Genomic DNA, 19,634 nt, shown 5'->3' on the forward strand with positions numbered 1-19,634 from the left:
TATTATTACTTTTGATTTATGTAACTTGCTACTAAGGCCTTAATTTCCTTCAGGATTAATAAAGTCTAATCTACAGTATCTATCTATCTATCTATCTATCTATCTATCTATCTATCTATCTATCTATCTATCTATCTATCTATCTATCTATCTATCTATCTATCTATCTATCTATCTATCTATCTATCTATCTATCTATCTATCTATCTATCTATCTATCTATCTATCCATCCATCCATCCATCCATCCATCCATCCATCCATCCATCCATCCATCCATCCATCCATCCATCCATCCATCCATCCATCCATCCATCCATCCATCCATCCATCCATCCATCCATCCATCTAACATTATTTAACCTCCAAACTTGTTCCATGTATTTTCCTTCTTAATTTAGCAGCAATTATCCTAACTAATTAATTTCAGTAATTTAGTATTCATATTTTACATCACTGTGGAGAGGTGAACTTTACAGAATTTTTTTGGGACTTTGTCTAGACCACAACTTCGCGCCACAAGTCTTGCTCGTCTTAATCCTCCTCCAGAGCTCGAGGGAGACAGGCATTAAGACTATTCTCTGAACAAACTTCCCCTGGCTTTTTTAAATCAATAAAGAAAAACTAAAAAATTCATTCATTTAGTTTTAGATTTCTATATTTACAGCATTGAGCAGAAACTCTTATCCAAGTGTTTCCCTTAGTAAGGAGACATTAATAAGTGTGGGGTTAGTTTCCATTTACGTACCCACTACAGAGGTTGTAATTACTCATCTTTTGCAAGATGAAGATTGCAAGAGGCTCAGCTGTTTAAACATAAATAGTAAGTTCATTTAAACACCTGGTTACTAATACAGAGAAGAAACTTGATGCTGGTCTTTCTTGAGTCCTAAGGGGTGGATCAAGATTAGCCAGTCTTAAGCCTTTAATGGTAAAATGTACAGAACGATTTTTGATTAGTGCTTTAATGTAGACTTTGTTGACTTTGTAGGCAAGCATCATTGTTTTGAATAAAATGTATGCAGCTACAGAGTTCATAACCGTGGCATTGTGGGTCAAAACCAACAAGGGTGCAGAGGAAAGACACATGGCTCCAAACTAACCCGATTCTGCACATGGTCTAAGAGGCGCACATGGTAATTGTACTTCATTTATTGTTGTTTTTGTACTTAATTCTGTGATTGTGTCTTTACATGGACAATGATGTACCTTGTAAGCAACTTTATTTGATTTTCTCACATTTGGTTATGCTAACTAACATGTTGAGAAAGCGTATCAATGGACGCTAATTTAAGAGACTTTAAAGGACTGACAAATGCATGTAGACCTTTTAAGTATTTTATTTATTGTAGTTTTCACAGTGTTTGCTAAAGAAAGAGAGAGAGAGAGTAATAAATCTTCAAAAAACATCTGTACGAAGCGTGGCCATTAGTTCATTAGACCGGTGCAGCTACAGGTTGTCAGGTTGTCATATTGATCTAATATTGGTCATGGATTCGATAGTTATCTGTGCTCACTGTCAGTAAGAAATTCTGAATGTCTGCCTGTGGATTGCCTCCCAAAATACAGGTGGTTTGTCTGCTTGAAATACCCCCTAGGTGTAAGTGAGTGAATGTGTATTGCCCTGTAATGAACTGGTGTTTGGAGTTATTGTTTCTTCTGTCTTGTGCCCAGTGTTTTGTGTGGCAGCAGTGTCTTGTATTTAGTGTTTTTGTAGTATTAATGTAGTATTAATGTTTGTTAATTTTTAAACTTGAACACTTTATGGACTGAACTTCCCATCGTTTGAGTCGACTCTAACTTGTAAATCCCTAGATTCAAAGAATCGACTCGCTTTACGAATCGATTCCCAGCCCTTCTTATACCCTCCAATTGATTGTTGAAGCTAAATGTATCGAATTATGTATTGAATTGGTTTCTGTCTTTCTATATAATAATAAGTAAAGTCTAATTGAATTATTTCCTTGTTTCTATTTTGTACTCAACAGATATTTAAATAAAAATGCACAGTTTCGACAGCAGGGCTTCCGAGAGGTTTATATTTAACTCCAAAATGGCGCCCTGCTCAGCCGGTGTCTTCATGCCGGTGTTTTTATTTAACCACATTCACAGAGCTGAGCCACTCAGTGAAGTGTAGGAGCTGCTGGAGCCTGTAGGTGGCGCTATACACCCTCTTTCTCTCACAAAACACACATCAGTACATGTTGTCTAACAAAAGTTTGGTTTAATACAGTACTTTGTTAGGAGTTCAATAAAAGGTGAGACGTACAAAATGTATGGCGCAGTTAATATTCTTCTTTTACTTCTTTGTCTTTTCCCCAAGCTGTAAATTCAGCAAATTCAGTCTCAACATTCTCATTCATTAACATTCTCATGAAAATGTCATATTTGAGTTCTTATTTAGTTTTTAGTTTATTATTTAGTTTCTTATGAAGAATTCTTGAACCTTAAAAAATCAACACAGCATGAGCTTTGACCAAGGGTGTTTTTATCGTCTTTAAAGAAACACACCAGATAAAAATATTTAAAAAAAAAAATTTATTTAAGAAACAGTTATCTAACACCTATATAACCCCCATCCCACCAAAAAACATTCTGCTTTTACCTTAAAGGGTTATTTGGAAGAACACTATGCCATAGATGATGGTGAGGGGTGCTTTGCTGTTAGGACCTGGACAACTTCTCCTCTCTACCACAAGATTCTTGAGGAAAATACAAGGTCATTTGTCCATTAGGTGAAACTATTGGGTCCATAATCTGCTGCTATATTTTCAAGATTAACTTTATTGTCATTTCACTGTCCACCAAGGTGTATAGAAGAACGAGATTACATGCATTGGGTTCATCCTAAAACACAGCAGATTTAAAGCAGAGAGCATTTATAAAATATGTGAAATAGGACTGAAATAGGTACATCAGTAGTTACATATATTAATATTCACATGCTGAAAAAGTGGCTGAAAGCACACAGTGCTTATTACAGCTATGAGTATTGCACATGCCGAAAAGTTCACATAGTGATTATTACACATAATGATTATTGCACGTTATGCAGCCAACTAAAATACCAAGGCGTTACCTGATGTTTTTCATGGCTAACATCAGGCAAACATATTGACTCTTTAATAGCCACATGAAGGTCAGAATTACCATGATTGGAAGTATTTATTGCATAAAGTCATGCCAATAACCATTTACTATATATGAGAGAATGTATAAGTAGAGTAAAATAGGGTGAGAAAGCAGGGAAAAATGTGGGAGTAAAGCAGTCAGTGTAAAAGGGGTCTGGATGGTGAGGGAATAAGTAGAAAGGTGTAGAAAGGGTAATAAGAGGGCAGGATTGGTGGGTAGGAAGGGTATGAGAATGCACAAGAATCTAAGGCCATCTGTTTATTATGTGAAACCACTGGCTCTATAAACTGCTGCTATATTTTAGAGTTATCCAGCCAACTAAAATACCACAGAGTTACCTGATGTTTTCCATGGCTAACATCAGGCAAACATATTGACTCTTTAATAGCCACATGAAGGTCAGAATGACCATGATTGGAAGTATTTCTTATATAAAGTCATGCCAATAAACATTTGATGTATATGGGAGAAGGTGTAAGTTGGGTAAAATAGGGTGAGAAAGTAGGGAAAAGTGTGGGAGTAAAGCAGTCAGTGTAAAAGGGGTCTGAATGGTGAGGGAATAAGTAGAAAGGGTATTAAGAGGGCAGGATTGGTGGGTAGGAGGGGGATGAGAATGCAAAAAAACGGTAAAAGGAGAGATAGGAGAAAACATAAGTGGGTGAGAGAGTAAAGAAAAGTTTGGGAGTAAGGCAGCCAAGGTAAAACGGGCCCGGATGGTCAGGGAAAGGGTTGAAAGGTGTATAAAGGGTAATAAGAGGGCAGGATTGGTGGGTAGGAAGGGGATGAGAATGCGTAAGAACAATAAAAAAAGAGATGGGAAAATGCATAAGTAGGGTGAGAAGGTAGGGAAAAGTGTCAGTGTAAAGGGGGTCTGGATGGTGAGGGAAGGGTTGAAAGGTGTAGAAAGGGTAATAAGAGGACAGGATTGATGGGTAGGAAGGGGATGAGAATGCATAAGAATGGCAACAGGAGAGACTGGAGAAAGCATAGAGAGGGTAAGAAGGGGTATGAGAGTTGAGAGGATGGGTGGGAAGGAATATGGAGGTTTAGAAGAGGGGTAGAAAGGGTTAAAGAGGGCGGGGAATCCAGACTTGCGCACTTCTCTCTTCGCGAGCGCACTACTTTACTGTTGAAGGGGGGAAGTGCGCACTCCGTCACATTTTCAGCTCAGCAGCCTCCAAATTTTGTCTCTCCTCGCCTCGCCTCTCCTCGGCTCGATTTTCTTCCTCTCGGGAGGAAATTAGGACAACAATGGTGATTAAAGTTTACATCGCGTCTTCATCCGGATCCACGTCGGTGAGTTTGAACACAATAGCGCCTGATTTCCATTGGTGATGTTAATGATTGATGTAGGATCTGATTTCGTTCTGATTTAAATCGAACCGCCTGAATCAAAATGTATTAAATTAAGACACACAGTATGCAGATATTTTCAGATATGCAGTGTCAGTGATGTGCAGTTTGGAACCCTGTGTGCACGGTAACAGGCTGCAGGATTGATTTCTTCATAGGATTGCATTGTGTTTTATGCGTGCACTTGTATGTTTGAAGCGAATGCATGAGGGGATTGCTCCAAAAATAAATGAAATACATTGTTTTTGATTGACTAACCTTTTCTAAGTTGTTGCAGTTCAAACACAGGAAGTAGAGAGAGAGAGAGAGAGAGAGAGAGAGAGAGAGGTCTGAGTAAAAAACTCTAAATATGGCATTGAAGTGGTTGCTGGTTTGCACAAACTGATGTAGCCACTTCCTCTGCTGACTGAGGATCAACTGAAATGTGTAAGAATGCTAGTTCCATGTGTAAAAACGTAAGAGTGTTTTGTGTTACAATGTTTCCATCAAAATAGACATAATGCCATGTGTCATTATGGCAAAAATATTAAAATATTAGATCTACAACATTCAGAATAGGCATAGTTTAGCATCCTAATAGTTTTGTGATTGTGAATAATGATGTTATGTCTACGCCTTACATTCAGATGATATTCAACATTCATTTACCAGTAATCATCTTAATTTGATCAGGGCCACAGTTGTTCTGGTGTCATTCAGAAGCACTGGGCACTAGGCAGGACTCTGGGCATGGTGACAAATCATCACAGGGCACCACACACTCCACACTATACTTATACCTAGGGGCACTTAAGAACAGTCATTCCTCAATTTGGCTTTCCAGAAAAGGATTTCCAAATCTTTTTTTTTTTTTTTAAACAACAGGAGGTTCTTTGCTGTCCCATCAAACAAGAGCGGGAAACCACATCTAAACATGGCTCTATGTGCCAAAGCCAAACACTGTTCTTGGCAAATGAGTATTGCATCAGTTGTAGGAACAGAAGTGATTGCAGTGCAGTTTATTGTTCTCTGTGGAACTGTTGTTCCTGCTGCTTTTGGGTTGCCCTGCAACTGATGACTTTCTCATCTTTCTTATAATCAGTCTGAGAGTGTGCTGTGAACCTTGTGTGGTTTACCTGTCTGGGGAAGATTTGTGGTTCCATGAACATTTCTTTGGTGGATTGTGGAACCAGGGAACTAGCTCTGCCAATGGAGTTCATGTTCATGTTACTGACACGTTCATTGTAATAAACATTTATATTAATTTAATAAAGAGCTGCATGTAACTGCCTCAGTCATAAAGAACTGGTGATATGATATGTGGTATAACTGAACCTGTAATATGACCCCGGTAATCTAGGTTTTTAGATCATATTCAAATCATTTTTTTGTGGTTATGTTTTTGAAAAGCATGTCTGTTTCTCTTTTGTGAGAACACACTATTCTTGTTCTAGGCATTATGCTACATTTCTGAGCCTGAAGTGATAGCAAAATTCCATTGTATTATTTCTATACATTAAGCCAGTGGGTTGGTTGTTAGATGCATATATCCCGTTTTCTTCAGCTTATTATATGCTTTTGATTCCTTGAGCTTCTTAAAAGAACTGTGGTTGGGTTTTTGACCATTCTACTGCACTGTGAAGTATTAAGTAGTAGGTTAAGTAATTTGAACCCTTATTTCTCAGTAAAATATTTAGGGGTTTCACCATTTAACATATATAATGTTGTAAAAAGATTCTGTTTAATCTGGAAAGAATTCAGTCCCTATAGGGAAAAGTCAGAAACCACTGCCAAATTTGTGTGACTTTCGAGCCCACTGGCAGCATTGTAGTAGAAATTGTCATGATACCTTGATAGGTCTAGCCAAATGGGCATAATGGGTGTTTTTTGGAAGGCTGATGTCACATAATGCAGTCTGCTCTGCATTGACAAATGCTAGCTGAACCTCACATAGATCAAAAGACACACTTTAGCTTAAGAAAGCCAACTTCTGTCATGGTATAGTGGTGCATAGGCACCATTAAAGCAAGGGTGTATGTGCAATGTCTTGCCCCGGGATGTCAATGGTTGTTTCAGCAAGACAATCCCAGGCCTCATTCTGCTTGTGCTACAAAAATATTCATAGATCTGTCTTGTATTGGAAATGCTGCACCATAAAGAGGAGAATCAGACAAGGGAAGGGGATGAAACATGTTTATGGTTAACATAAATATAAAATGGGCATTAATACGGAGTTGCATGTCATTGAACTGACTTTATGCACCTGTTAGCAATAATTATGACTGAAACAGCTGAATGCAGTAATTAGCAGAGGTGTCTACATATTTATGGCCCTGTAGTGTATTTCAAAATGTCAAGCTGTTGTGGTTTTGTTATCTTGTTGTACCTGCTTTGGAGTATTTGTTTAATGACTGTTGGTGGAAATTTAACAGTTTATTTGCAACAGATTTGGATACAAACGGTCATGTAGTCACATGATGACAAACACTTCCTGTGTAATAATAAATAAATAATGAGTAAATTCAGAGGAAAATCTGCTCACATTCAGTAAACGTGAGCTTCAGAGCGTGTGTAGAAACCGCTGCATGTTTTGCAGAGAGGAACTAGAACGAGGAACATGAACAGAAAGCAGTGACTTCACACTGAGTCAACAAAATGAGGTGTGTCACTGGGTTGATGTCCAAACCCTTTAGGCTGTGTGTTTTGGCCTCTGCTTTAAAGTAAAACACCCATATTAACTCTGATCTCTCTATAAAGCCCAGACAATAATAGTTTATCTTTTATTTACAATCCCGTATGCAACAAATGAGTTTACATGTGCTCGACATGTATCCTGAGTTTTTTTGTATTTTTGTATATGGATTATTCACACAATGTAGGTTAAATACACCTAAGAAGAATATCGAACAGATCAATATGGGGTCACAGCAAGATTTCTGCATATTTAAATACATTCTTCAAATCTCATATTACAACCCAAGCCCATTTTAATACTTCCATCATTTCAAACCTTAAATCTATCTTTAAAACTTACTAAACAGAATTTGCTTTGCACAGTTTTCTATTTTTCCAACCTTTTCCCCCCAATTTTCTCCCCTAATCTAGTCGTGTCCAATTACCCTGACTGCATCCTCCACTGATTCAACCCTCCTTCTCAACAGTGTCAGTTGAGAAGGATGCTTCTCAACTGACACACGCACCCTCCGACAAGTGCTCAGTACAGACTGCATTTTTCACCTACACGAGTCGAGTTCATATATACCAATCAGCACTGTGCACGGAGGGCCACACCCTGATCAGCATTATTCCTCAGCCCTGTGCAGGAACCATCAATCAGCCAGCAGGGGTCGTAATCGCACCAGTTATGAGGACCCGTGACCCGGCTTATCTAACCCTATGAACGACAGCCAATCGTTGTTCATGCAGTCGACCAGCCGTGTGGCAGAGCTGAGATTCGATATGATGTATTCGAAAACCCAGCTCTGGTGTGCTAGCGTATTTTACCGCTGCGCCACCTGAGCTGCCTGCCTTGCACAGTATTACAAATAATGTAAAGACATTCAGGCTGTCACACATCATCCATACACACACAACCTGACCTTCTCAGAACATGTTGTACATAAAATATCCCAAATCAGATCTCTATAAAATATAAAAGTTCAGTTTACATTTCTTTATCTGACTTAAAAGCCCTGGTGGCTCAGCGGTAAATGACTCAAGCCCACTACCACTTTGAATGGTCCATCTACTTTACAGACAGGCTGTGTCTGAGGGTGTATGGCTGAGGACCCACAATGGATTGGCGTATTTTTATATAGTGTGTTTGAAATGTCTAATGTTCTAATTTATTATTTATTTCACTATTATTGAACTTTATTTAGGATTGATTTTTAGAGTGTATTTAATAGTCAGAAGTCTTAAGTCTTGATCGTATTTGGGTGTTCCAGTGGAACAACGGCCCAAAACAAACATCAAAACTGGTTTTAGAATGGCCTTGCCAAAACCCTGACCTAAAAAAAATATTAAAAGTCATGTCTGTACCAAAAGGAAATCAATGACAGTGGTTGGAAAAGTGGATAAAGCTCTAACTGTGGTACAAGTAGATTGTTGGTGGTAATTGAAAAACAATTGTGGTAAAAACCAAATATTAATTTTAATAAATTAATAAATTAAAAGTTAAAAACAGTTGCATAAATCAATTTAAAATTCTGTATTTTCATACATTTTCTCTGTATGTAAAATTTAGACCACATCTCAACATTTATTGACTCAGATTATTCACTGGGTTTAATTATAAACTGCTATTATTAAACGTTAATGATTTAGTCTTGCGTTTCTAACTCTGACATTGAGACACAGTACTGGAGAGGATCAATACTGAAACCATTAGAGCTGAAGCTCTAACATCTGATCAAGATCCAGCACATGAACCTAAATCACATTATAGCAAAATGTTTCCTGTCATATTACATTTCACAGTTATAGGAAATAAAGGTTCAACCCCTTTAGTTCTTATCATTTAATGATTTCTACTGTGATGTATTGTATTTCAGCTTTGTACTTACACAAAGAAAATATTATTTTAAATATTAAAAATGGATTAAATAATTTGAATGTCTTTTCCTCATATACATTTTTGTTAACACTAACCATCTTCAGGTCCCTGAACTTCCGAGGGTTGTTCTGACTTGCAGTTTCAAGGAATCATTTGGTTTAATATTTTGGGCTCGTTGTCTTGCTGAAACATTAGGATTTAATTTCTTTGTCTGTGACATGAAAGTGGTGCAAGTCTTCTTGCATCACTGTGGGTTTGGTGTTCTCTGGATTTTACATTTACATTTTCAGCATTCAGCAGAGGCTTTTATCCAAAGCGACTTACAGTACTGTGACAGTATACTCTATGTCTAAGCAATTAAGGTTTAAGGGCCTTGCTCAAGGGCCCAACAGTGACAACCTGGCAGTGGAGGTGCTTAAACCAGTGACTTTTTGATTACTAGTCCAGTACCTTAACCACTAGGCTACAACTGCCCATGTTGTCCCATGTTGGGATCAAACACACATGTCTGTTGAGTTTTGTGATGCATGTCACCACTTATTGTTTACAGTGTAACTGTTGTTCCTGCTGCTTTTAGGTCATCCTGTAACTCCTGGCATCTCTCAAATGACTTATTATTAGTCTGTGATGTGCATGTTGTAAAATCTTGTGGTGCATCTCTTCAGTGATGAGCTGGGTTCCCTGAAAATGTTCATTTTTTAATTATACAGGGATGATTGTACTTGCAGGCTTTGTAGTTTTTTCATCTGAAGTTTAAGTGTTTTGTTACTGAGAACTTGAGGATTCTTCCTTATCTTCACCATAATAGGTACTCGTTGTGTAAAAAGATTTGTGTGTATATGTAAAGTGGATATTTCCATTGGAAGTTGATTAAATAAGACTAAAGTGGTTCAACAAACCTCAGTGTAGATAATCACTACAGTGATAATACAATAAACAATGAGGTGCAGTGGCAGTTAGCCATTAAAATGTATTAATTATTAACACACAGGTACAGTATAAAGCTTGTCTTTGTTTATGGATGTTTGGGTATTGCTGCTTATCAAGATTATAAACCTTTAACATCTGGGAACATAATTTTATGTTTTGCATGGATTGTTTCCTGGTTGTATTTTCATATCATATAAAACTTCTGTATGTTGTACTTCCTGCTCTAAAAATGAAGGAGAAGTTATCAACACTGTTTGCTGGAGGAAATAAAAACAAAGAATAACTGTATGGCCGAGTTCAGGTGTTTCAGCCACACCCGTTGCTAACAGTAAGATTATGTCAGTTCTCTAAACTAAATGATATGCTTCCAGCTTTGTTGCCGCAGTGTGGACAACATTTGCTGTTTCAGCATGACTGTGCTTCTGAGTACAAAGCTAAGTCCATAAAGAAAAGGTTTGGGGAATTTGATGTGGAGGAACTTTAGAGGCCTCATAAAACCCTGACCTCATTTAGGATACATAGGAAAGTCGATCGCCATCCAGGACTAAAAGTGCAAAGCCTTTTCTAGAAGAGGCTGTTATTTATTTATGTTTATAAAACGGATAGTTCCGGTCCTAAAATCTGATTGGCTGAGCCGCGTTCGAAGCCGTTGTAAAATCCTCGATAAACGCACACCTATGACCACCTCACGTCATTCCATATTAATACGCCACTGAAAAGAAAAAGTTAATGTTATGTTCGCCCTCATGTTGCCTAGCAACACTTAATCGAACTACCTTGCGTCGCGGAAGAATGCTTTATTGTAAGTTTATACACAATAAATACATTTATGAATTAAACATTGTTGTATTTATTGTTTTTTATGTTGACCGGCGTTTTATAAAAGCAATAAGCCACTCAAGACCGTGCGTTACTGCTATGATTTTAGCACGGGAAAGAAGTTTTAGGCACTCCGCTTCGTGTCGTGCCAAAAACGTCATCCCCGTGCTAAAATCACAGTAACGCAGGGTCTCTCGTGGCTTATTGCTTTAATTACGATTTTAACATCATGTTTTACACATTTTGGTTACAGTTATGACAGGACAGGTAGTTTACTGGTTACACAAGATTCATCAGTTCACAAGTTTAATGTGAAACACAGTCATGGACAATTTTGTATCTCCAATTCACCTCACTTGCACGTCTTTGGACTGTGGGAGGAAACCCACGCAGACACAGGAGATTATGCAAACTCCTCACAGGAAGGACCCAGACCATTCCACATGGGGATCAAACCCGGGACCTTCTTGCTGTGAGGTGACATTGCTACCCACCGAGAGGCTGTTACAGGTGTAAAGCAATGCCAGCTTCATATTAGTGCTTGTAGTTTGTAAGTGGGATGTCCAGCCGGATCAGATAAAGTGTCCATAAACTGACGGTTATAAAACGTACAAGCCTAAAATCGTTTTGCAGCTAATTACTTTATGCCTCCTCCTGCTGTGTTGATAATCACTGGCATGTGTGAAATGAGGAGTTTAGTAAGCTGCCCCGTATTTGAAGAGCGCCAAGATCATGTTACGCTCCTAAAAAGTTTGAAATTACGCAACAACTGTTTAGTTCATGCTGTAACCCATATCCATGCATTCCATCTCCAGCAGAGCGTAACACTGCTGAGCTTAACGCTGCCATCGTGCTGTTTTACATGCATGCTTTCCTCTCCTGACAGGATGTATTTAAACCAGGCGGCTTTGCATAAGCAAATAGACTTTGCATGGATTCAGTGGGACGTGACTGATATTTCGTAAACGTACCTCCTGAACTCTCGGTGACTGTCACAGACTTGTATGCCAGACTTAAACAGTGTTGACGTAGTTCAGTGGGACTCTGTTTTATCCACAAATATCCACAGTGGCTGCAGGTTTTCATGTCATGCAGCAGCTTCACATCATTCCTCTAATGAGCAGTTTAAAATAAAGACTGGGTGATGAAGCCAGTGGAATTAGGCGTGGCTCGTCTGGTTTGTACGACGTGCAGCCACTGAGGGAGTTTTTGGATAGGAGTGAGCACAACTGCTTTGAATCGCCAGTTTACAAACTTGTTCCAGGCACAGACACTACATGGTCAAAAGTATTCGGACACCTAGTGATCTCTCTACATAGACGCATTTTTATCCTATGCACGCTCCCGAGAAGAAGGCATGTCTGAATTCTTAGGTACCTTAAAATACTCCCACTGAGGTGTTTTATTTAATAGCGATAATCTGACTGAATAATGAAGGAGCACTTGATGCTTTCTTAGCGGTGAAGGCGAGCAACCAGTGGAGTTCTTTTCAAATGTAAATAAATTCTCGTTCATTTTTAATTTGCATAAAGGTGAATAAGTGTCATTTATTTGTAAATTTGGGCTCATCTGTGACAAGTTACCCATTTTCAGTACACAGAGAGAGATGTTACCTGCCATGGTAGCGGGTTGTGTTACCTAAGCCCATTGGTTTGAATGGCCTGAAGCTAACTGTGTTAGCTTAGTAAGCTAAAACTGCGGTGACGTAATCGCCGTAATCTCTAAATTGTGCGTCTAAGTAACCTGGCTTAAGAGTTTGATGTCTTATCACAATCTTCTCTACTTCGGCAGTCACCCATGTAGGCAGTAGGCAGCGAGACAGCTCATTAGCTTTTCAGACAGACCCAATGTGCTTGTTGGACACACACATGATGGCACCAGTATTCTCCTTTTAAGGCAATGGCAGCCTTTACTCTTTTGGCCAGGCTTTCCACAAGATTGTGGTGTGTGTCTGTGGGAATTTATGCCTACTCAGTCTGAAGGTCAGGCACCCACGTTGAACTAGAAGAGCTTTGCTTGCAGTCAGCGTTTCCAGTCCTCCCAGTGCTTTTCAACAGGCTGAAGGTCTGGGCTGATCTAGTCTTTTGTCTGTAGGGTACACAGACTTGTTCATCAACATAGGATTAATGTAGCACAGGGGTTTTTAAACCCTGGGTGAGTCGTGAGCCAAAATAGGGGTCCCAGACAAAATAATAACAGGCACATAAAAAATTAACTTGTACATGAATGCCCCCTTGTAGAGGTTTACGTTACATCTTGTAAACCACAGTGGGACCAGATTGCCACCGTTTTGTTGTTGTGATAAATTTGATGTGTTTTACATTTACATTTTCAGCATTTAGCGGACACTGTAATCCAAAGCGACTTACAGTAGTGTGACAGTATATTGTCTAAGCAGTTGAGGGTTAAGGGCCTTGCTTGAGGGCCCAACAGTGGCAACCTGGCAGTGGTGGGGCTTGAACCAGCAACCTTTGGGTTACTAGTCCAGTACCTTAACCGCTAGGCCACAACGGTCCCACACATGTGTTTTCATGTGTTGCGGTAAAAATCATGGACAAAATGTGGGCTGTTTAAATAACCATGATCAAACATGCACAACCTATGCTTTGTGACCCTTTTATTATTTTGTCCCACACCCACCTCATCTCCCAAATTAGTCATATCCAATTCCCAGTGCCTATTGCACCACCCCTCGCAGAATGGCCAGAGACTGTTGAGCACCCCCTCTTGCACATGTGCTGTTATACCCAGCCGAGTCTTATTTACCGGCCACCAGCGAGAGCCCACGCATGGCTTTATTATGTCTCAGCCAGTGAGATGGCAGTACACTGCAGCAGAGAGGAGATGTCCTCATCTGACCTCCCACCCACAGACACGGTCAGTTGTGTCTGCTGGATAAAAATGTGGGATTCCATTTGCAGGCCACTGTAGTTCTTTCATCCAAACTGGTTAAACTGTTTTTTATAAACCTCGGTTTGTACACAGTCAGGCTAGAACAGGGACGTTTCCCAAACATGGATGCACAGAATACATTTATATAATACATTTTAGTGTACATTTTGAGGCATTATTAATGGAGGATTTATAAGAATCCGTTGACTTCAGTGAATCATGTGGTTCATCCCTCCCATCACATCTATCTCTCTGCACACGTTTAGAAGCAGAACTTCCCCAGAGAAGGCCTTATATGGTTTTGGGTGAGATGGAATCCCCCTCCTCCCTTAAGTAAGTCGTAGCAGATCTGCAGGTTTCAGTCTTTCCTTCTAGGGTCAGTCTTCTTCCACTGAGACACCCAGCTCAATCAGATCAGTGGTGGTGTCTTCTGACCTGACTCATTATACCAGTGCTGGTTACTGTGTGTTTGCTGTGTTTTATATCAAAGTTACTTTTGCACTGGTTATTATGCATGGTTCAGGTGGCATTACACCTATTAACAATTATTGTAGCTGAAACACATGAATTCTAAAATTAGAAGGGGTGTTCCAGTACTAGTGTTTGTGTGTTTGGATATTATGACCAAAAATTAATGTTTCAAATCTTTTGTAATTGTTGGACTGTATTTAAATTAGGACTAAAATAAACTAAAAATAGGATCTATTTAACAATGCAGATTAAAAAATGACTAAAATAGTGTTACAAAAGTTCTGGTTTGTTCTTGATGCTTTTAAATAAATTGCTGAGAATTTCATGAAACTGGATTAAGAAAGTGTTCAGACTTTGTGACTTCTTGTTTTTTGTTCAGTTTATTGTGTTGTGGATTTGATTTTGAGTGGATTGTGGAGGAATTTGAGATAAAGGTTTAAGCAATATGAATGCATAAAGTTGGAATTAAAACATATCTAGTAATGTAACAGGCATCACAGGATATAATGACTATTTTTATCTTCAGTCTACACTTAATGTCTCATAATAATACAATTGAAAGATGTTTTTTAGTTTATTACATTTTTGCTATCATCAGATCTTTTAGTCATAAAGGAACAGCATGTTCTTAATATCATGCCACTCAGGTCATTGATTCTTTATTTTAAGGGCATCCATGAATTTCACCACCAAATGTTCTCGTCTTTCTGTAGATAAAGAAGCAGCAGCAGGATGTGATGGGCTTCCTAGCAGCCAATAAAATTGAATTTGAAGAGTGCGACATCGCAGCCGACGAAGAGAACAGGAAATGGATGAGGGAAAATGTACCAGAAGAGTCACGGCCGTCTACAGGTCACCCACTTCCACCTCAGATCTTCAATGAGGAGAAATACTGTGGGGTCAGTCCTGATCTTCTTTCACTTGCACTAATACCGCTTGATATGTTGTTCATTAATTGTTTTATTTTACATGATGAAGGATGGCCTGATTTAAATGCTTAATATTGATTAGTACAGCATGTTTTCACTTATCACCACCTCCTCTGTTTGGATTCTAAAACATTACAAATTACAAAACCGTAACCTCCAAATGTTACAGAAGACCCTGCTCGTTCAAAACCACCTAAATGCTTTCAATCCAGGTTTTTAAATGACCCCCCCTCGCAATTTTCCTCCCAATCTAGTATCTACTTACTCAATTTTGTATGACCGCCTCTACTGCTGATCTCCACTTTTGACCAAGGGGAGCCCTTACAGACGCCCTCTTGAGCAGGTTTGCTGTAGCTGACCGCTTCTTTTCACCTGCATGAGGCGGATTCATATGGAGATCTGTATCACGCATGGAGAGTCACACACCGATCTTTATAATCCCCGTCTCATTGTGCAGGCACCATCGAGCAGCCAGCAGAGGTCGTAATTGCATCAGTTACGAGTAATCCCTATTGCCTTCTTCTCTTGGACAAACTAATCACTGTCCATGTAGGCACTGGTTGGCCATTAGCAGAGCTGAGATGTCAAACCGTTTTTTCAACAACAGTCAGTATAAACTGTGATTATGAGCCAAGACTTCTCTTTAAACAGCACTGCCTGACCTCACTGACTCTTATTGACTGAATGGGCACAAATTTCCACAGACACAATCCAAAGATTGGTAGAAAGGCTTTCCAGAAGAGTGGATGATAATAAAGCAAAATAGGAAAGAGCAATTTAATATAAATGCCAATAGGTTTGAAATAGGATGTTCAACCTCATGGTCCGATGTCCCAATACTTCTGTCCATATAGTCTAGCCGTGCCACAGCAGAGCCTGGGCTGCCATAAAATTTGAGACTTTCAGTTTCTAGTTTTCGTGACAAGTATCAGGTTTTGTTTTTTAATAGATTATACATGACAAATGCTTGGGTTTTTCTTATTTTGTCCACCACCTGCATCAATAAAGCTTGTATTATATTACTTTATCATAAATTGAAGATAATTATGCCTGGCTCCATGCTTTTGCTTGTTTCTTTACTTTATTCTGTTACTGTTGATGTTGATACTTTTATATGCAGAATTTAAACTCCTGTTCTTTTCTCTGTGCAGAACTACGAGGCATTTTTCGATGCCAGAGAAGAGAATGCCGTGTACGCTTTCCTCGGTTTGACGGCTCCCCCAGGTTCTAAGGTATGCGTTTCAATCCAAACACGAATTTCACCAACAGAACGGCTCTTTATCCTCCCCTGGCTTGTTATTACGGTCCCCGCTCGCTGGAATGTGACCGGAGCAAATAACAATAACTCCACACAGTCTGGCTGTGCTGCTGGGTTTGGCAGATTAGCCGTAACCCTGCGGAGTAACGGGCATGTCTTCAGAGTAACGACCCTGCAGAGTAACGAGGCCTGTCTGCGTCTCAGCAGCCCCAGCGCTAATTAAGATAAAGGCCAGCAGCATGCCCTAGTGACTCTCCGATTCTCAACCTTGTTTCAAATGAGCTGTGATACATTCAGAAGTGATTAGCCTTACAGAGGGACCTTCATGTGGGATCGGTCCAGACTAAAGTGAGGAAAAGTGTTCACTCTATAGGGCCCTTCGAAATGGTTTTCATACTGAATAAATCATGCTGGCATCATTCTTTAATGCTAAACCCTGCAATTATGACATACTGTGTGGCTAAAAGTATGTGGATACCCCTTCTAAGTATTGAGTTCCGATGTTTTAGCCAAATCTATTGCCTACCGATGTATAAAATCAATGAAAAATCCAATTTACTGGCAACACTTTGGGGAAGGGCTTTACTCCACCCCTGTGCTCAAAGCAAAGTCAGTAAAATCATGGTGTACCAGGTTTATTATAAAACTAATCCACTGGCCTGCACAGAGCCCTGACTTCAACCCTACTAAACACTTCAGGCATGATTTGGAACGTCGACTGTGAGGTAAGCCTTCTCGTCCAACACCAGTGCCAAACCTCACAAATGCTTTTTTTGACTAAACGGGCCCAAATTTCCACAGACACTCCAGAATCTTGTAAAAAGCTCCTCTAGAGAAGAGTGGAGGCTGTTAAAGCCATGTTTTTGAAATAGGGTATACTACAAGATTTTTACCCTGACTAATGGTATGTGTCTGCATTTTTCTTGGTGCATGCCAACCCACCGCCTCTCTGTTCGCTGCTGGTGGGCATGTTTACTGTTTGTTTTAGCTTGTTAATTTGCAGAACTCAAGTCTTTCACTTTTATAAGCCTCTGCCTGTTTGGTCACCCACTCACTGCACAGTCGGGTGGGTGGTAGAACTGGACTAAAAAGGTAAAGTATCTCTGGTTAGTGCTCGCTTTAGAAAATACCTCAACTGACTGATTTGCATTCGCCCCCTACACATGGAGTCTAATCGTTACTGGACTCTTATCAGATTTTCCCTTTGATTCTACCTCCACGTAGTGGTGCCATGAGGAACTGCAGCGAGCACATGCAGTACAGTTCGTAAAAAAATAAGAACAATTGTTATTACTCTTAATATTAAAACAAGTATTACTTTTTATGTTTTGATTTAAAGATTAATTTCCGATTTGTATTTATTATTTATCACAGCTTGACATTACTGTCAGACCTTAAGCATGATCCTCTTAAACATAGACATGATAATAAGGATCATAATACATCCATTTATTGTTTTTTTTTTTGCACATTTATGTTATTTGCAGATAGCTAATGTTTAAAGTAATTATTCTGTAGTGATGAATAACAGACTTGAATAAAAAATAATTCACAAACCCTATTTGTAGACAAATTGAGACATTTTGTAAAATGCAGTGAGAACCAGAATCTGTATTTATTTATTATTAATATATTTATTCTTTTCTACCTTTATTTAACCGACATTGTTTTGGCTGACAAACTTGGCTGTGTTTTGTAAATTGAAACGCATTTGAGTTTTATTCCTGCAACATTCAGGCATTCAAGAAGTTTGGTACAGTGACAAGTTAATATTCTATAAACTTCACATTTATTTTATGTCTTTGTGCACTGGAGAATAATGTGTCTCATTAATACTACTGAGATATAAAGTATCAAACCACTTTAGTTTTTGTTATTAAATATGATTTCTCAAGGTTTTAAGATCTCGCTTCCCTGTAACAGAGATATGAAATTAGTACAGTTTCACTTTTACTTATCAGTAACGAGGCTGCGATGAATAAGCAAGTATTACTAGTCTCTGTACACCCTGTAGCCCATAAATAATCACTTCATGTGTGATAAATACTAATAAATTAATGCCAGGGTCCAAATTTTTTTTAATACATTAAAATGCAACAAAACTGAGGTTCTGCTCATAAACTCAACTCTGCTATACTACAAGTTTTCTGATATACTACAATCCAGTAGCAGTGCTGTAGCAAAAATTGTAAATACAGCGTAAAATAAACAACCGCGATCAACTTAATGATATCATGGGGGCATGGATAGGGAGTAGGTGTCATCATTCTCAAGTATTGATGGATATGAGAAGTCGACTCCAGGTTATGCAGGATAAAAACAGACCACTTAGCCACCGTGCCGCCCAATGTTCATGCACTTACCTTCTGATAATTAAATGTTACCTTTCTAATCAAACATGAGTACTCATAAAGCTTGTGTTTTAATTTCAGGAGGCCGAAGCTCTAGCTAAAAAGGAGCAGCAGTAATCCGCGTCTTCCTAAAGCATCTTCTAACTTCAACTGAATCTCTGCAACAATCCCTGATACAAGACCAATCTGAGATGCTCTTTTGGTTCAATCAGCATTCTTCTGCCACCGTTTTGCTCTTGGATGCTTTAGTTTATCGAGCCTGCTTCGTTATGTCATGTAGACTTTAAAACCAGCTTACAGCAGTGGGTTACTTACACGATAGCTCAGTCCTCCAGTCTGTGATTTGCAAACACATGTGATTATAATTAGTGCCTGCATTTTAACAAAGAGTAAAAAATGCACTTGTGACCCGTGAACACACACCTGAGCAGATAGACCCCCTGTTTAAAGGGCTTTAACACCTTTTATTTAGTGCAGCAACTTTCATTTTTCATTTCACCAGATTAAGTCTTAAACGAACATAATTTAAAGGGATGTGTTTCATTTCTCATTAGTACGTTTTAATCACCATCTAGTATTTTTGAGCGTCATTGCTATCTTTTCAAACTAGGTAACTTGGAAAAGGAAAATCAGTGTGTGAAATCGTCTGTGTGAAATCTAGAAATACTTCCTGTGCATTAGTAAATCAGCCAATAAAAATGTTATTTGACAGCAAAAGTATTACTTAGTGTACCTTTGTCTTAAGTGTATTAATATTGTACATTTTTTTATTTTATGGGCAATTAGATACAATCATGCCAAAAAATGTTAGATTTATATGCTTTGTTATAAAGGGAGGAGGAAAAATAAAACAATAAAGCATTGTTTCAGTAAAATCTTTTCCCTATATTCTTTTTTTTGTATTTGAGGAGCTTGGTTTGAACTATAAAAATATGTACTTGCAGAAGATGATGGTGCTTGTAGCTA

The 19,634-nt window shown here is 38.8% G+C and overlaps 1 protein-coding gene across 1 annotated transcript; it reads left to right on the top strand.

Moving 5' to 3' along the window:
- The first annotated feature begins 4,237 nt into the window (after nt 1-4,237).
- sh3bgrl (SH3 domain binding glutamate-rich protein like) lies at nt 4,238-19,543 on the top strand. Its single transcript, XM_062999717.1, has 4 exons — nt 4,238-4,427; nt 14,844-15,029; nt 16,211-16,291; nt 18,750-19,543. The coding sequence occupies exons 1-4, from the start codon at nt 4,383-4,385 to the stop codon at nt 18,783-18,785; spliced, it is 348 nt and encodes a 115-aa protein (XP_062855787.1). The 5' UTR covers nt 4,238-4,382; the 3' UTR covers nt 18,786-19,543.
- Nucleotides 19,544-19,634: the final 91 nt, after the last annotated feature.

Source organism: Trichomycterus rosablanca, chromosome 8 (genome assembly GCF_030014385.1).
Source record: "Trichomycterus rosablanca isolate fTriRos1 chromosome 8, fTriRos1.hap1, whole genome shotgun sequence".
NCBI lineage: Eukaryota > Metazoa > Chordata > Actinopteri > Siluriformes > Trichomycteridae > Trichomycterus > Trichomycterus rosablanca.